Source organism: Cynocephalus volans, chromosome 3 (genome assembly GCF_027409185.1).
Source record: "Cynocephalus volans isolate mCynVol1 chromosome 3, mCynVol1.pri, whole genome shotgun sequence".
Lineage (NCBI taxonomy): Eukaryota > Metazoa > Chordata > Mammalia > Dermoptera > Cynocephalidae > Cynocephalus > Cynocephalus volans.
The window spans coordinates 3,816,242-3,828,826 of NC_084462.1; the positions used below are offsets into that span (position 1 = coordinate 3,816,242).

Sequence of the window (12,585 nt, forward strand, 5' to 3'; positions counted from 1 at the left end):
CCTTCGCTGGGCTGGGGATAGAGAGGGAAGAGCAGGGAGGGGAGCAAGGGACCGGTGTAATGTAGCTAAGGAGTGGGGCAGAACCAATAGCTGGGGTAAGTAGATGGGTAATGGGGCAGGCAGGACAAAAAGGGGCAGTTGTTGGGGTGTGAGTTGAGACTTTCCAGAAGCTGACAATGATGTCCCCACATCTGTCCCTCTGTGCTCACACCACAGTCCCAAGTAGAGAAGGATGGGCTCAGTCAGATCTCTCAGCCCTGCTCCCCAGGTGGCCTCCACACCTGCACAGTCAACACGGGTCTCAGATCAGAGTCTACCATCTTAATTCTAATGCCAGGCAGGGCAGGACAACTCAGCCTCACCTGAAACCCTGGGGCACCTCACTGGGCTTCCCTGGAGAGGGGCAGGCCTGCTCACCTGGTGTAGTAGATCCAGGTCAGACCATAGGTGAGAAGAAAGCCAGCCCCCATGAGGGCCCCCCTGATCAGGGTGACAATGAGGGGCCAGGAGCCCTCCTGTTTCTCAGTTGCACATCTGCAGCAAGCGGGGCTTCCTGGGGAAAGGGAGAGGAGGGTGAAGTGTTGTCCCCAGACCTCAGGCCCTCCCACAGCCTAAACACCTGACCAGACTGTCACTCAGCACCTGTTCTGTAACTCACGCTGCACAGAGACACTGAAGGAGACGTGCTGGGAGCCCAGTGGGTTCTGAGCCCAGCAAGTGAATTCGCCTCCATCTTCAGCTCCTACATAGGGCAGTTCCAGGACCCCAGATGCTGAAGACTGAGAGGGATTCAAAGCTTTTCCTCCCCGAGACCAGCTCAGCAAGGCAGGGGGGTTGCTGTTGGCCACACAGACCAGGCGCAGGAACTGGCCCTCCAGGACAGGCAGTGACACGCCATTGTTCCAGATGTTCAGGCCTGGGGAGGAAATACACAGCCAGGTGAGTGAAGCTGAGGGGTCTGTCTCTCCCTCTTCCCTCCCACTGAGCTGCAAGTAGAAAGACAAGACTATGTGGCGAGTGCTGAGAATGGGCTAGTCATGGGTGAAAGGGCAATGAATGACCCTGGTGGTCCAGTCAGACTGTGAGAAAGAAGAGGGTTGGAAGGATGAGGGGGAGTCCTCACATAAAGGAGAAGTGAGTGGGCAGCCCTGGTGGGGATGTGCCAGGAACTGAGACAGCCTGGCAGATGGGGGGAAATGTACCTCTATCTGCACCCTGGCAGAGAGGACCAGGAGCTTCAAGACACGATACCAGAGGGAGATTTGGGTGGGTTAGATCTTTAAGAGCCTTGAATGACAGGCTGAGGACATTGGACTTTGTCCAAGGGGTACTGGAAAGGATTAGGGGGCTGTGAGTAAGGGAAAGACAGAATCAGCAGTGGGTCTAGAAGGATCCTGCTGAGGCCAAGTGGGGCCTGAACAGGAGAGATTAGACAGGAGGCAGGAGGCTGGGGAGGAGGCTGAGGCAGTGGTTCAGGGCTGAGGACGAGACTTGAGCTGTGTCTTGAGCCAAAGGGAAGGAAAGGAGGTAAGTCATTTGAGAAGTGAAATTGACGGGACTGGCTGACTCATGGGGTACAGCTGCTGAGAAAGGGCGATGTCTAGAGCGACATCCAGAATACCCTGGATACGTGGGGGATGGGGAAGGGGCAAGCGAGGAGCAGCAGCAGGAAGCAGGTAAATGTGCAGATTCGTGGCTCAGGACAAGGGCTGGATATGATGCTGTGGGAAGCCGCAGGACAGGGTGAGGGGATGGATGAAATTGCCCAGGAGAGTGGAGAGAGAGAGAGAGAGAAATGGCATACAATGCAGAGCAGTGGAAATGGGAACACTGAGGTTCCCGCAAAGGAGGTCAGAGGAGAGATGAAGGAGACCGTGTGCCAGAGCAGGTGCGGAGAGACAGAAATTCTAGAGAAGGGAGCAGTGTCCAGAGCAGTGGAAACCACAGAGAGAGAAAGTAGAATGGAGTTGTCAGGAGCGGGTGGAGGGAGAAATGGACAGTTGTTGCTTAATGTGTACAGAGTTTCAGTTTTGCAAGATGAAAAGATCACTGCAGATATGCAGACTGGTTGCATAACAATGTGAGCAGACTCAACACTACTCAATTTACTCTTAAAAGTGGCTGAGATAGTAAATTTTGTGATGTGTGTTTTTTAATCCCAATCAAAAATGAATTAGAAAAGAAGAGAAAAGGGAGCAGCCAAAAGCAATACTGGGTCTGTCGATGGGAGACCTTGGTAAATGGCGGTGGTGGGGCAGACCCAGACCCAGGGGACCGAGAAGTGAGGGAGGGTCGCCCCTCCAAGTTCTGAGCCCTGAGCTTGCAGAGGGCTCCCATCACAGCCCTGGAGAGGAGACGTTCTTTCCTACCTGTGCCATTTCTGAAGATGCTAATGGTGAGGTCCTATGGAGCATCTGGGATAGAAAGATACAGCTGTTGCTTCAGAGGTGAGGAGGGGGATGGGTGTGGGCCCTGGAGGTACCAAGGATAGGCCATGGAAACCCGGAAGGTGGGGATGGCTGTCCTGGCCCACTCCCCACCTAGACTTTTAAGGCTCAGATCCACACATGAGATTTTCCCAGATTATCATTCTCTTTCTCCCTCCTTACTACACACACACACACACACACACACACACACACACTCATCCATGCACCAACTCCCACTGCCCTTGGGAACCCAGTCATCCCTCCCAACCACTCACAGGAGACATTCAGCTGAACTGTTCTCTCTGTGGTCACCTGAGCTCCTTGGCGTTTCACCTGACAGGTAACACTGGTGCCATGGTCCTGGGGTCTCAGAGTGAAGGTGAGTACAGAGGAGCAGAGGATCTTGGGGCCCAGAGAAGTAAGGGCTTCTCCCTTCCAGGAGAATATGAGAGGTCGTCCCCCTTCACAGGAATCTGGCAGGCTGCAACTCACGTTCACGGGGTGGCCGGACACCAGAGGCTCCAGGAAGTGGATGTTGGGTTTCTCCGTCAGAGCTGAGGAGGAGAGAGGGAGATGCCTGTGCCCCAGGGGGCAGGGGGAGAGGTCCACAGTGGGACCCTGAGAGCGACCAGGACCTCATGGCTTGAGCTGGCCCTAGGTCCTGTATCTCTTCTGACCACCCTAGGTCCAAAACCAGGAGCAGGGAACATCTGCTGTCCTGTCCCTGTTCTTATACAGGAGTCTCCATGTCCCAGGTTCCTCTGCTGGGGCCCCTGCCTTACCTGTCACCTGTAAACTCAGCCTCTTGTCTTCATATTTATATATTCCACTCTGTTCTGTCTCTACTAATAAGAAGTAGTATCCGGTGTCCTCCATCCTGGCATCTTGGATGCTCAGGGAGCAGTTTTTGGTCCTGATGTTCCCCAGGAGGTGGAATCGTCCCTGGGTGTCTGTCTTCACTGCTTTGTTTGGGTTGTTGGTGGCCACAGGATTGTCATAGTATATGTGGTCCTCTTGCCGGAACCAGTAGATATAGAGTTGGTGAGGGGAATACCACGGCTTCCCGGGGTAGGAGAAGGAGCAGGGCACGAGGACGCACAGGCCCTCCTGCACCGTCACCCACTCCTTCAATTGCAACTTGTACCCTTGCTTCTCCTGCAGGGACCCTGGGGAGACACAGAGGCTCAGCTACAGCCCCAGCACCCCCTGACCTGTGTCCTTCCCTCTTCCCACAGCCCACTCACCCCCCCACAGCAGGGACAGAAGCAGCAGGGGCAGCATGTCTGCAGGTGCCAGGGCCAGAGCCCAGGTCTAGGTCCTTCGGTCATGTAAGGAAGTGCCCTGAATGTGGGGTGGGGTTGAGGAAGCTCAAACAGGAAACCAGTGGGTGACTGATAACTGTGGCCATCCACCAAAGGGGAACATGAGTGTCACATGTTGGGGAGTGAGATGGTGCTGGGAAATCAGTCTGTTCCTTGAGCCCCACCAGATACTGCAGGTGAAGTACCGAGGTCCCCTGAGGGTGAAAGGCTTCTCCAGATGGAATCTGGACGTGGTCACCTTCCAAATGATGCTTAAATCAAAAGTGAGGTCATCAAGGGACTGAATGCAGATAGAAGAGAAACAGTGGCCAGTCCTGGTGATTTGGTGAGATGTGTATCAGACCCACCTCTCAGCTGTAAATGCTGAAATTTGTGTAGAAACATTATTAAAATGTTCTTAAAACCATTCAAGCACTGGCAAAAAAGGGAAATTTTGGGAACAAAATTTAGCGGAGTGTAAGAGCTCAAGGAGAAGAGCTGAGCACTAAAGCATCTTTGCAGTAAGGTGCAACTTTGCCTTAAGGCACTTCTATGGGTTAATGTGTCCCCCAAAATTTCAATGTTAAGGGGGTGGGAAATCCAATTGTGGTATGATGGGCAGAGGCTGGGAGAATTTGGTGAAGCAGGCTAGAAAAAGTTTAGATTCTGGTGAGGACTTAGAAGACAAGAAGATAAGGGAAAGGTTGCAGCTTCTTAGAGATTGGTTAAATGGTGGTGACAAGAATGCTGATAGAAATATGGACAGTAAAGGCCATTCTGAGGAGGTTTCTGATGCAAATAAGGAAGAGCTTATTGGATACTGGAGCAGAGTTCACCCTTGTTATGAACTGGCAAAGAATTTGGCTGAATTGTCTCCATGCTGGAGGGCTTTAAGGAATGTAGAACTTAAGTGTGATGAACCTCAGTATTTGGTGGAAGAAATTTCTAAGCAAGAAAACATTCAAGCAGCTGTGTGGTTAATTCTAACAACCTGTGCTGATTTACAACAGCTAAGGCATGATGTAAAGGCAGAATTTAGAATTAAAAGGGAAGCATAGGGTAAAAAATTGGAAAACTCTCAGTATTGCCCCACAAAAAGTAGAAAAGCATGTACAATAGAGACAACCAAGAGTATAGCCCAGCAACCCTTTGCAAAGGAAGGGATCATGAAGAGAATGGAAGAAAGACTCTGAAGGCATTTTAGAGATCTTTGGAGCTGCCCCTCCAATCACAGGGCCAGAGGCCTAGGGAGAAAGAATGGTTTGGGGGAATAGACCTGGCATCAACCACAAGTCACTGTCCAGGACTGCCTCGGGAAGCTGTTCCCTGCATTCTAGCACCGTGCTCTTGGCTACTCCAGCCATGGCTCAGTTGGGCCCAGGTGCTGCTAGACCCCACTGCTTTGAAAGATACAAGCCAGGAGCCTTCGTGGTATCCATGTGGTGTTAAGTGTGCAGGCTAGCAGAATATCAGAGCTATGGAGGGATGGCAGCCTCCACCACAATTTCAAAGGATGTATGGAAAATTTGCCTGGGGGCTCCGCCAGAGATTTGTCACAGGGGGAGTCACTGCAGAGAGCCTCAGTAGAGCAATGGTGAATGGAAATGTGGGGACAGAGTTGTAGCAGAGAACCCCCACCAGGGCCATGTTTAGTGGAGGCACGGGAGTGGGTCCACCATGGAGACCTCAGAATTGTAGAGCTCTTAGTGTGAAACACCAGCCTGGGAACTCTGAAGCATGGCCTGCGACCAGGAAAGCCATAGAAGCTGGACTGCCCAAGGACCAGGAGGCCCAACTCCTGTACCAGTGTGCATAGGATGCCCTGGTGCCTGCTCCTGATCAGGGCACTGGCCAGTCATGCACTCTGCCAGGGCTGCACCCTCCTGGAGGGCCTGAGCTGAGGCCTTCTCTATTTGGTTATTGGCAAGGGATGTCAGGGGCTGGATGAGGAGGGGCCTCAGGGGGTGTACTGGTATCGGGCCAGCCCTCAGCCTCTGATACCATCGGTACCTTCTAGTGACTCCAGGTCTCTGGCTGAGATGTGAGGGCCCCCAAAGGGGGTCACTGGTATATAACTCTGTGAATAAACCCATTACCTTGCCCTGCCTTCCATGTGAAGTTGGGAGGGGCACAGGGGACCAGTGACCTGTAATCCTGTGAAGGTAGGCCCCAGATATCTGGATCTGGATCTGAGGGAGGAGGGGACCAGGACTGGGCCTGAGGTAGGTGGGGCTGGCGACCTCAGATGGACAGGAGGAGGGGCCTCAGGCTGGATTACTGGGTCTCAGGGAGGAGAGGCCTGGGGGCACAGCTCCTGGATCTGAGAGTGGAGGGGGCCAGAACTAGGTCTGGAAGAGGAAGGGCTAAAGACCACAGACATCTGAGTATGAGAGAGGAGGGGCTGGGCGCTGGAACTCCTGCATCTGAGGTAGGAGGGGGCTGAAAAACCTTCCATTCCTGAACTAGTGGGGAATAGGAGGCTGCTTGCTGAGCACCTCTGCTGGGTTCTGGGCATGCTCAGGATAATCTTAACCCTCCTTAAGCACCATGTGTCTAAAGTTTCTTGTTTGCCTGCAGTGGGGTAAGTAAGGTCCCATGACTTGATGGGCATGGTCATTCAGAGTGACTTTCGTGACGCTTTCCTTCTGCTGCTTGTGTACAGCAAGTGCTCAATGCACCATCTCATTTCATCCCCACTACTGTCTCACTACCTGAGCCTGAGCCTTGGATAGTGCTTTGGGGGCTCCCACCAGGGTCGGCCTGGCTCCAGAGCTCTCAGAGATAGTGGGATTGCCTCTCCCCGTCCCCTATCATATTCTCAACCATCCCCACCTGAATCTCTTGGTGTCTCTGTCATGGGTGAGGAGGGGCTGGTGCATTCCCTAGACCTTGGGTTCTGGCAGCAAAGCTGAAAGAGAAAGGGTCAGAGACTTAACCTCTCTGATCTTCCATTTTCTCCTCTAAAAATAGAATCCAAACTCCCCATCAAAACATTGTTGGGAGGATTCACTGAAGTGCTCAATAAATGGTGGAAAACTTGGTTGATCACATTAAAGTCTGGCCACCAGAGTGTTCTTAGTTTCCAGGCTTCTGCCCGGTTGGTCCTAGAAGGCTGAGGTTCAGCTTCCCTTGTGACCCCTTGGGGTTCTCAGTCCCACCTCCAGTCTTTGCTGGGCTGGCTCTGTTGTCAGAAATGAACTCTCTTTCCCATCTCCCTGCTCAAATTTTCCAGTCTTCCTTCAAAGAAGCCTCTTCTCATTTTCTCCTCCCACCCCGGCCAGCCCAGGGTATAGAGCCCTCCTAAACCCTGTCCCCTCGGTCCTGTCCAAACTAGGTGGCCATCCAACCCTTTTGGGTCTTGGACTGATCATTGAGGACAAACAGCAGGTGTCTTTTTCCACTGGATAACAGCATCATTCATTCAAGAATCATCTACTGAGCACATAATTTGTGCAGGGGCTTTTCTGGGTATTGGTTAAAAAAAAAGACAAAACCTTATATGGAGCTTACCGTCTTGTGGGATAGAGATAAAAAATAAACATAAATTTTGTCATATAATGATAAGTGCTATGAATAAGAAATAAAGTAACATAAGAGGAAAATGTGTGAAGGGTGCTAGTGTAGTTTGGGGGTCAGGGCCCCTTTCAAAAAGTGACCTTTTGCAGAGACCACAATAAAGCAAGGGAGGTTTCTAGCCATGATGAGGTAGCTCATTTCAGAACAACACTTCTGCTGAGAACAAGTGACCAACTGGAAGAACAGGACACACACCCACACACAAGCACATGCACACACACACACACACACACACACACACACAAGCACATGCACAAAACAATCTGAAGACACTGAGGAGCTACCAAGGTTAACGGTATCCCAGAGACAAGAAAAGCTCATTCTGCTGGAGGGACCAAAAGGCTAAGGAAGCAAGCAGAAAGCATAGGCTAAGATACTGGAAACGTGAGTTGAGCTTTCAGCAATGTCATGGGTGGGACTGGAGACAGAAACCATGGAGTCTGGGGCTACCAAGGCAGGCAGGACTTGAGGGAACAAAATCCTGGAGGGAAGGGAAGAGCACTGAGGTGAGCCCGGCGCTCTGCTTAGACTTTACCCTCGGGAGTCTCACGGAACTGGGTAAACAAAATTTGATGTTCGGGGTCTGACAAGGAGGAGAGTAAACACCCCAGACCTTCAGCTCGTACTCAAGAAGGGTTGCAAATTAGAGGTAAGTGTCAATTGGAAGTAGACCCACAAAAAGACAGAAACTAGCTTCAAACTCACTCGGTCCTGGACTGGATTAAGGTGATCGGTTCCTACTCTATCTGCTTGTTAGAAAGCAACGTAGGGAAGCCCTAGCCACAGGAGCAAATTTATTAAAACAAAATGTGAATGTCCGTTCCTCAATAACACTAGACACATTTCAAGTCCTCCATAGCCACACATAACTAGCAGCTCCCGTGCTGAATAGCACAGACACAGAATGTTTCCATCACTGGAAATTTGCACTCTACAGTGCTATTCTGGACTGTTCTGGAATCCAGAGGAAGAAAATTTCAACCAGAGTCCTTCAGAGAACTAAAAATAGATCTACCTTATGATCCAACTATCCCACTACGGGGTACATGCCCAAAGGAAATGAAAAGACCCCTAGGCAGGTGAAGGCTGAGCTCCTCTCACCCCAGGTTCAGTGAAAACCTGTCTGGATGGCACCTTCCATCCCAGTCCCCACTGAGATGTTGCCTTATCCCCACCCTCATCATGAAATTCACGGAGTGCGGTCTCTCTCTCTCTCTCTGTCTCCTTCTCTACTTACTTGGACTTCTTGGAGCATCTGTCTCAGAGCAGGAGAGTGTGGGGTTCAGGACCTACCTAAAACTGAATCTTCTCTTTCTTCAGCCCAGGCCTAATTACACAAGAAGCCCCAAGAAGGGATGGCTGAGCTGAGACTCACCTGTGGGAGGGCCCTTTATGGTCAGGGGCTGCGACTGAGAACAGGGGCCCTGGGTGTGATGTTTGTGGTTTTCTGGTGTTAATATGTGTGTGTCTCTCGGCGCATTCTCAGGTTTCCCACAAGCCCTTCACTCACACCCTTGAGATGGGTTTTGACTTCTAAACAGTTTCTGCAGAACCACAGGCTTCCCCTCTTTTCTGTATCTATCAAATCTTCCTCTTTTTGCCCCATGCCCATTCTTACCTGACCTTTCCTGGCCTGCTCTGCCCATGGTGGCAAGTATTTTCAGGCTGTGGTACACTAAGGCCGCAGGATTTCTTTCCCAGTCGAACTGCTTCCTATTCACATACAGCGAAGGAAAACTTAGTTTATTTCTAAGACCCATCAGCTAAAAATATATCAGCCTCCTGATTCTTTATTCCTTCATTTGAGTACAAAGGAGGGATTAAAATGAGCAAAATATCAACCCGCTGAAAAGTGAGGGGAGAAAGAGCCTCAATGACACAGAGAAGTTTTTTTAGGAGGATGAAGGTAGAGTCAGCCCTGAGAGGCAAGGAACCCACTGGCCTGTGCGAAGTGCATTGTCTCTCTGTAGCTAAGCCCCCTTTTCCCTAGGATGATGGGGGTTTCAAGGGGAGCCTGAGGCAAAGCTTGAATGCCCTCTGACCAGAACCTCTGTCCTGTAGGGAAGAATGTCACCAACCCCAGAGCCCAAGCTTCTTACCTCTGCATCTGAGACAGGTCAGAGCTCTGCCCCCAGGAACTGCTCCATCCACCATGCCCAGCCTGGGCACAACTGTCCCAGGACTGGCACTGTCCATGGTTCTGGAGCATAGCTGGGCTCTGAGTTAAGGAAACTCTCAACTTTGCAGTGAACCCAAATTCACAGGCACAAGGTCCTGAGCCTTGGGTCAGCAGGGCACCTAAGCCAAAGGGTCCTTGGAGAGGCCGGGTCCCTCTTGGAAAGGAGGAGTCAGGGGATGGAGTGGGAGTGGGTTGAACTCATCTCTGTGCTTTCCCTCTCACCCCTCCCATTGCCCTCAGGATCACTCTTGAACATGCAGTGCCAGCCTGCCTAAGGGACAGGGAAGAAGAACATGGCATTTTTTTCTGAGATTCTAGATTTCTCTGATGTTGCTGGTCCTTGGACCACACTTTAAGTAGCAAGTCTGTGCCTGGATCTCCCCTCAGATGAGAGACTAGGAAAGAGATGGATATTCAGTAAGGCTCCCTGAGTGCCAGACTCAGGGCTGTGTCTTTCAATATATCACCTCATTTAATCCTCACAACCAATCTAAGAGCATTCTGGTTAATAATTCTGTTCACTTTACAGAGTGGGAATCCAACACTAAAGGTGGTAAATGACCTTCATGGGACCTCACATCATTGGTGCACATTTGGTGCCTGGGATTACAACCCACACATACCTGGCACCTTACAAAGTGCTTCTGAATCACCTCTGTGCTGGCTCCCCAAAGAAACCATAAGAGCAGATAATACTCACTGGCAAGGTTTTCTATTTAAGTGGAATGGACTATCAGGCAATATAGCCCAGGACTGGTGGTGGCAGCAGAGGGAAGGAAAGATGCCCACTGGAGGGGGATCCTAAGGGATCAAGGTCATGTCTCCACGGACCAGCCCCAACACTATTTTCCATCTACTTCAGGAGACTCTGTTTCTAGTGGACACTTAATATGTTTACTATTAGTAAAGAGTGATTCCACTTAGCACTTTTCACTGGCAGGTTCCTAGAGGAGGAAGTTCACCAGTGAATTTCTGTGTGTCTTAGGGAAGCTACCAAGCCAGTCAGGCCACTGCTGAGAACTGAGATCTCAGTGTGACCTGCAGAGAGGGATAGCTTTTGGAGAATGTTAGGCCATCTATGGAGAAGCACGGGACTGGCGAAGAAGCTGAGGATAAGAGCAAAGAATGTACTGAGATTAATGATAATAAGAAATATGGTAAAAAGTATTTACTGGCCACTCTACGCTGGAAACTTTGTTACTTGTTTGCAAGTTACGTGTTTCCTCATTGCAACCAGTGGTATAGGAATTTGCTTCACAAATTAAACTATATTTGGTGAGAGGCTGAGCTCCTTGAAACTTTCATAAATGAATTTGAGATTTTCCTTGGCTAAGCACTATGCTAAGCACTGGAGATATAAAAGTGAACAAGCAGAGTTGGCACTAACTTAGGAGTGAACCAGGGCATTGTGAGGAGCCTCAGTTTCCTCATCTATGAAGAAGGTGGGACACTATTACCTTGGGGCTGTTGTGAGGGTGAGGAAGGGCTTTGGGGACCTGGGATGAAGTGTCCTTTATCAATATATTCTTGATTTTGATGTCATATCTACCAAGATTTTTCTTAAGAAGGATGAATTTTTATTAAATTAACTTTTGTCACAAACTCTTCTAGAAAATTATTTTTTCTTCAAAATTTCAACAAAAGATGACAATCAGAACATCAAACATTTCTTAGCTTGCAATATTTTTACATACTTTTGTTATGAAAAATACATTCACCACTCACATTATGTAATGGCCTCTCAGGTCAAGCAATAGAACACGAAGGAATTTCAGGAACTTTAGAACTCCTCTTTGTTTCCATCCTTCCTAGCCAACCTTCTTTCTCATGAGTCAACTCTCTATTGACATTTAGGATCATCTTTTTCTTTTTTCTCTGCCTTTGCCTATATGCATAAAACCTATTTATATACAGCTGAGTAAGAATTATTGCCTTAAAAATTCATATCAATGGTGTAGTAACATGTATTTTGTATGACCAAATAGGACTACATCAGTCATTTTATTAATGTTGGTATAATAAACAATTTTATCTCCTCTTACTTCTGGCCTTCTCTATTTTCATACAGTCATGTGTCACTTAACAATGGAAATACGTTCTGAGCAATGCATCATTAGGTGATTTCATCATTGCCAAAACATCATAGACTGTACTTACATAAACCTACATGCTACAGGCTACTACACACCTAGACTAAATGGGATAGCCATTATAATCTTATGGAACCACCATCGTATATGTCATCTGTCGTGGACTAAAACACTGTTATGTGGTGCATGACTCTAGTTTAACTTCAGAAGGAGAATATGAGTTTTTACTTCAGTCCACCTCTCAACCCAAGTACACTCATTAATTCAGATTTAAAGAACAAGATGGTATAAGTCAGATGAGAGCAAGGTGGCATGGCTTTCAGGAGTAGGGATCTCAAGTTGCAAAGAGAGCATGGTATGAAACAATGTGAAAGGTTTAAGGAAGAGTGGCCAAGAGGAGAAGATGGATCAATAGACAGCCGAGAGATCATGAAGGGCTTCAAATGCCAACAGAAGGTGATTGCGATGGATCATCTAAGACCACAAAGCCATGAATGGGTTTGGGCAAGAAAAAGTCAGACTCAGCTCTTTGGCTTTTGGAAAAAATCCCCATGGGTCCCATGAATGAGATGGGGAAGGGACTGCAGGAGTGGGGATGTACTGGAAGAACTGACAAGGTAAAAGTGGAGTGAGGAGATGACCCTGGAGAGTATACAAGATGCCACATCATGAACCAAATGCCAGGCTGAAGGGCTGGTCTTTCTTTGGGAGGCTTTGAATAGCTCTGAGAGGGGGAGTGACACCAATGTGCCAGTGTCCTGTTCTCTGTGCCTGGTCACCCGCAGCCTCAGGAGAGCTTGCCAGCAGGATCTTTCTGCTCAAAGAAGAAAGACCAGCAAACACGGAGCACACACTGTGTGACAGAACATCTATTGGTTGATTTCCATGTGTTGATTTCTTTAATTCTCACAACAGTCTTTGAAGTAGGACACATAACCTTTGATTTACAGAATGGGAAACTGAGGCAAAGAGAGATGAAGCAAATCACTTCGTAGCAATGGCTCAGAAAG

The 12,585-nt window shown here is 49.2% G+C and overlaps 1 protein-coding gene across 1 annotated transcript; it reads right to left on the reverse strand.

Annotated features, from left to right (window-relative positions):
- Positions 1–238: 238 nt before the first annotated feature.
- Positions 239–3,710, reverse strand: LOC134371871 (sialic acid-binding Ig-like lectin 14). Its single transcript, XM_063088780.1, is given in 7 exon segments — positions 239–281; positions 418–553; positions 659–916; positions 2,370–2,414; positions 2,705–2,983; positions 3,212–3,595; positions 3,674–3,710. Coding segments are annotated over 7 exon segments (1,182 nt in total).
- Between the last annotated feature and the right edge of the window lie 8,875 nt (positions 3,711–12,585).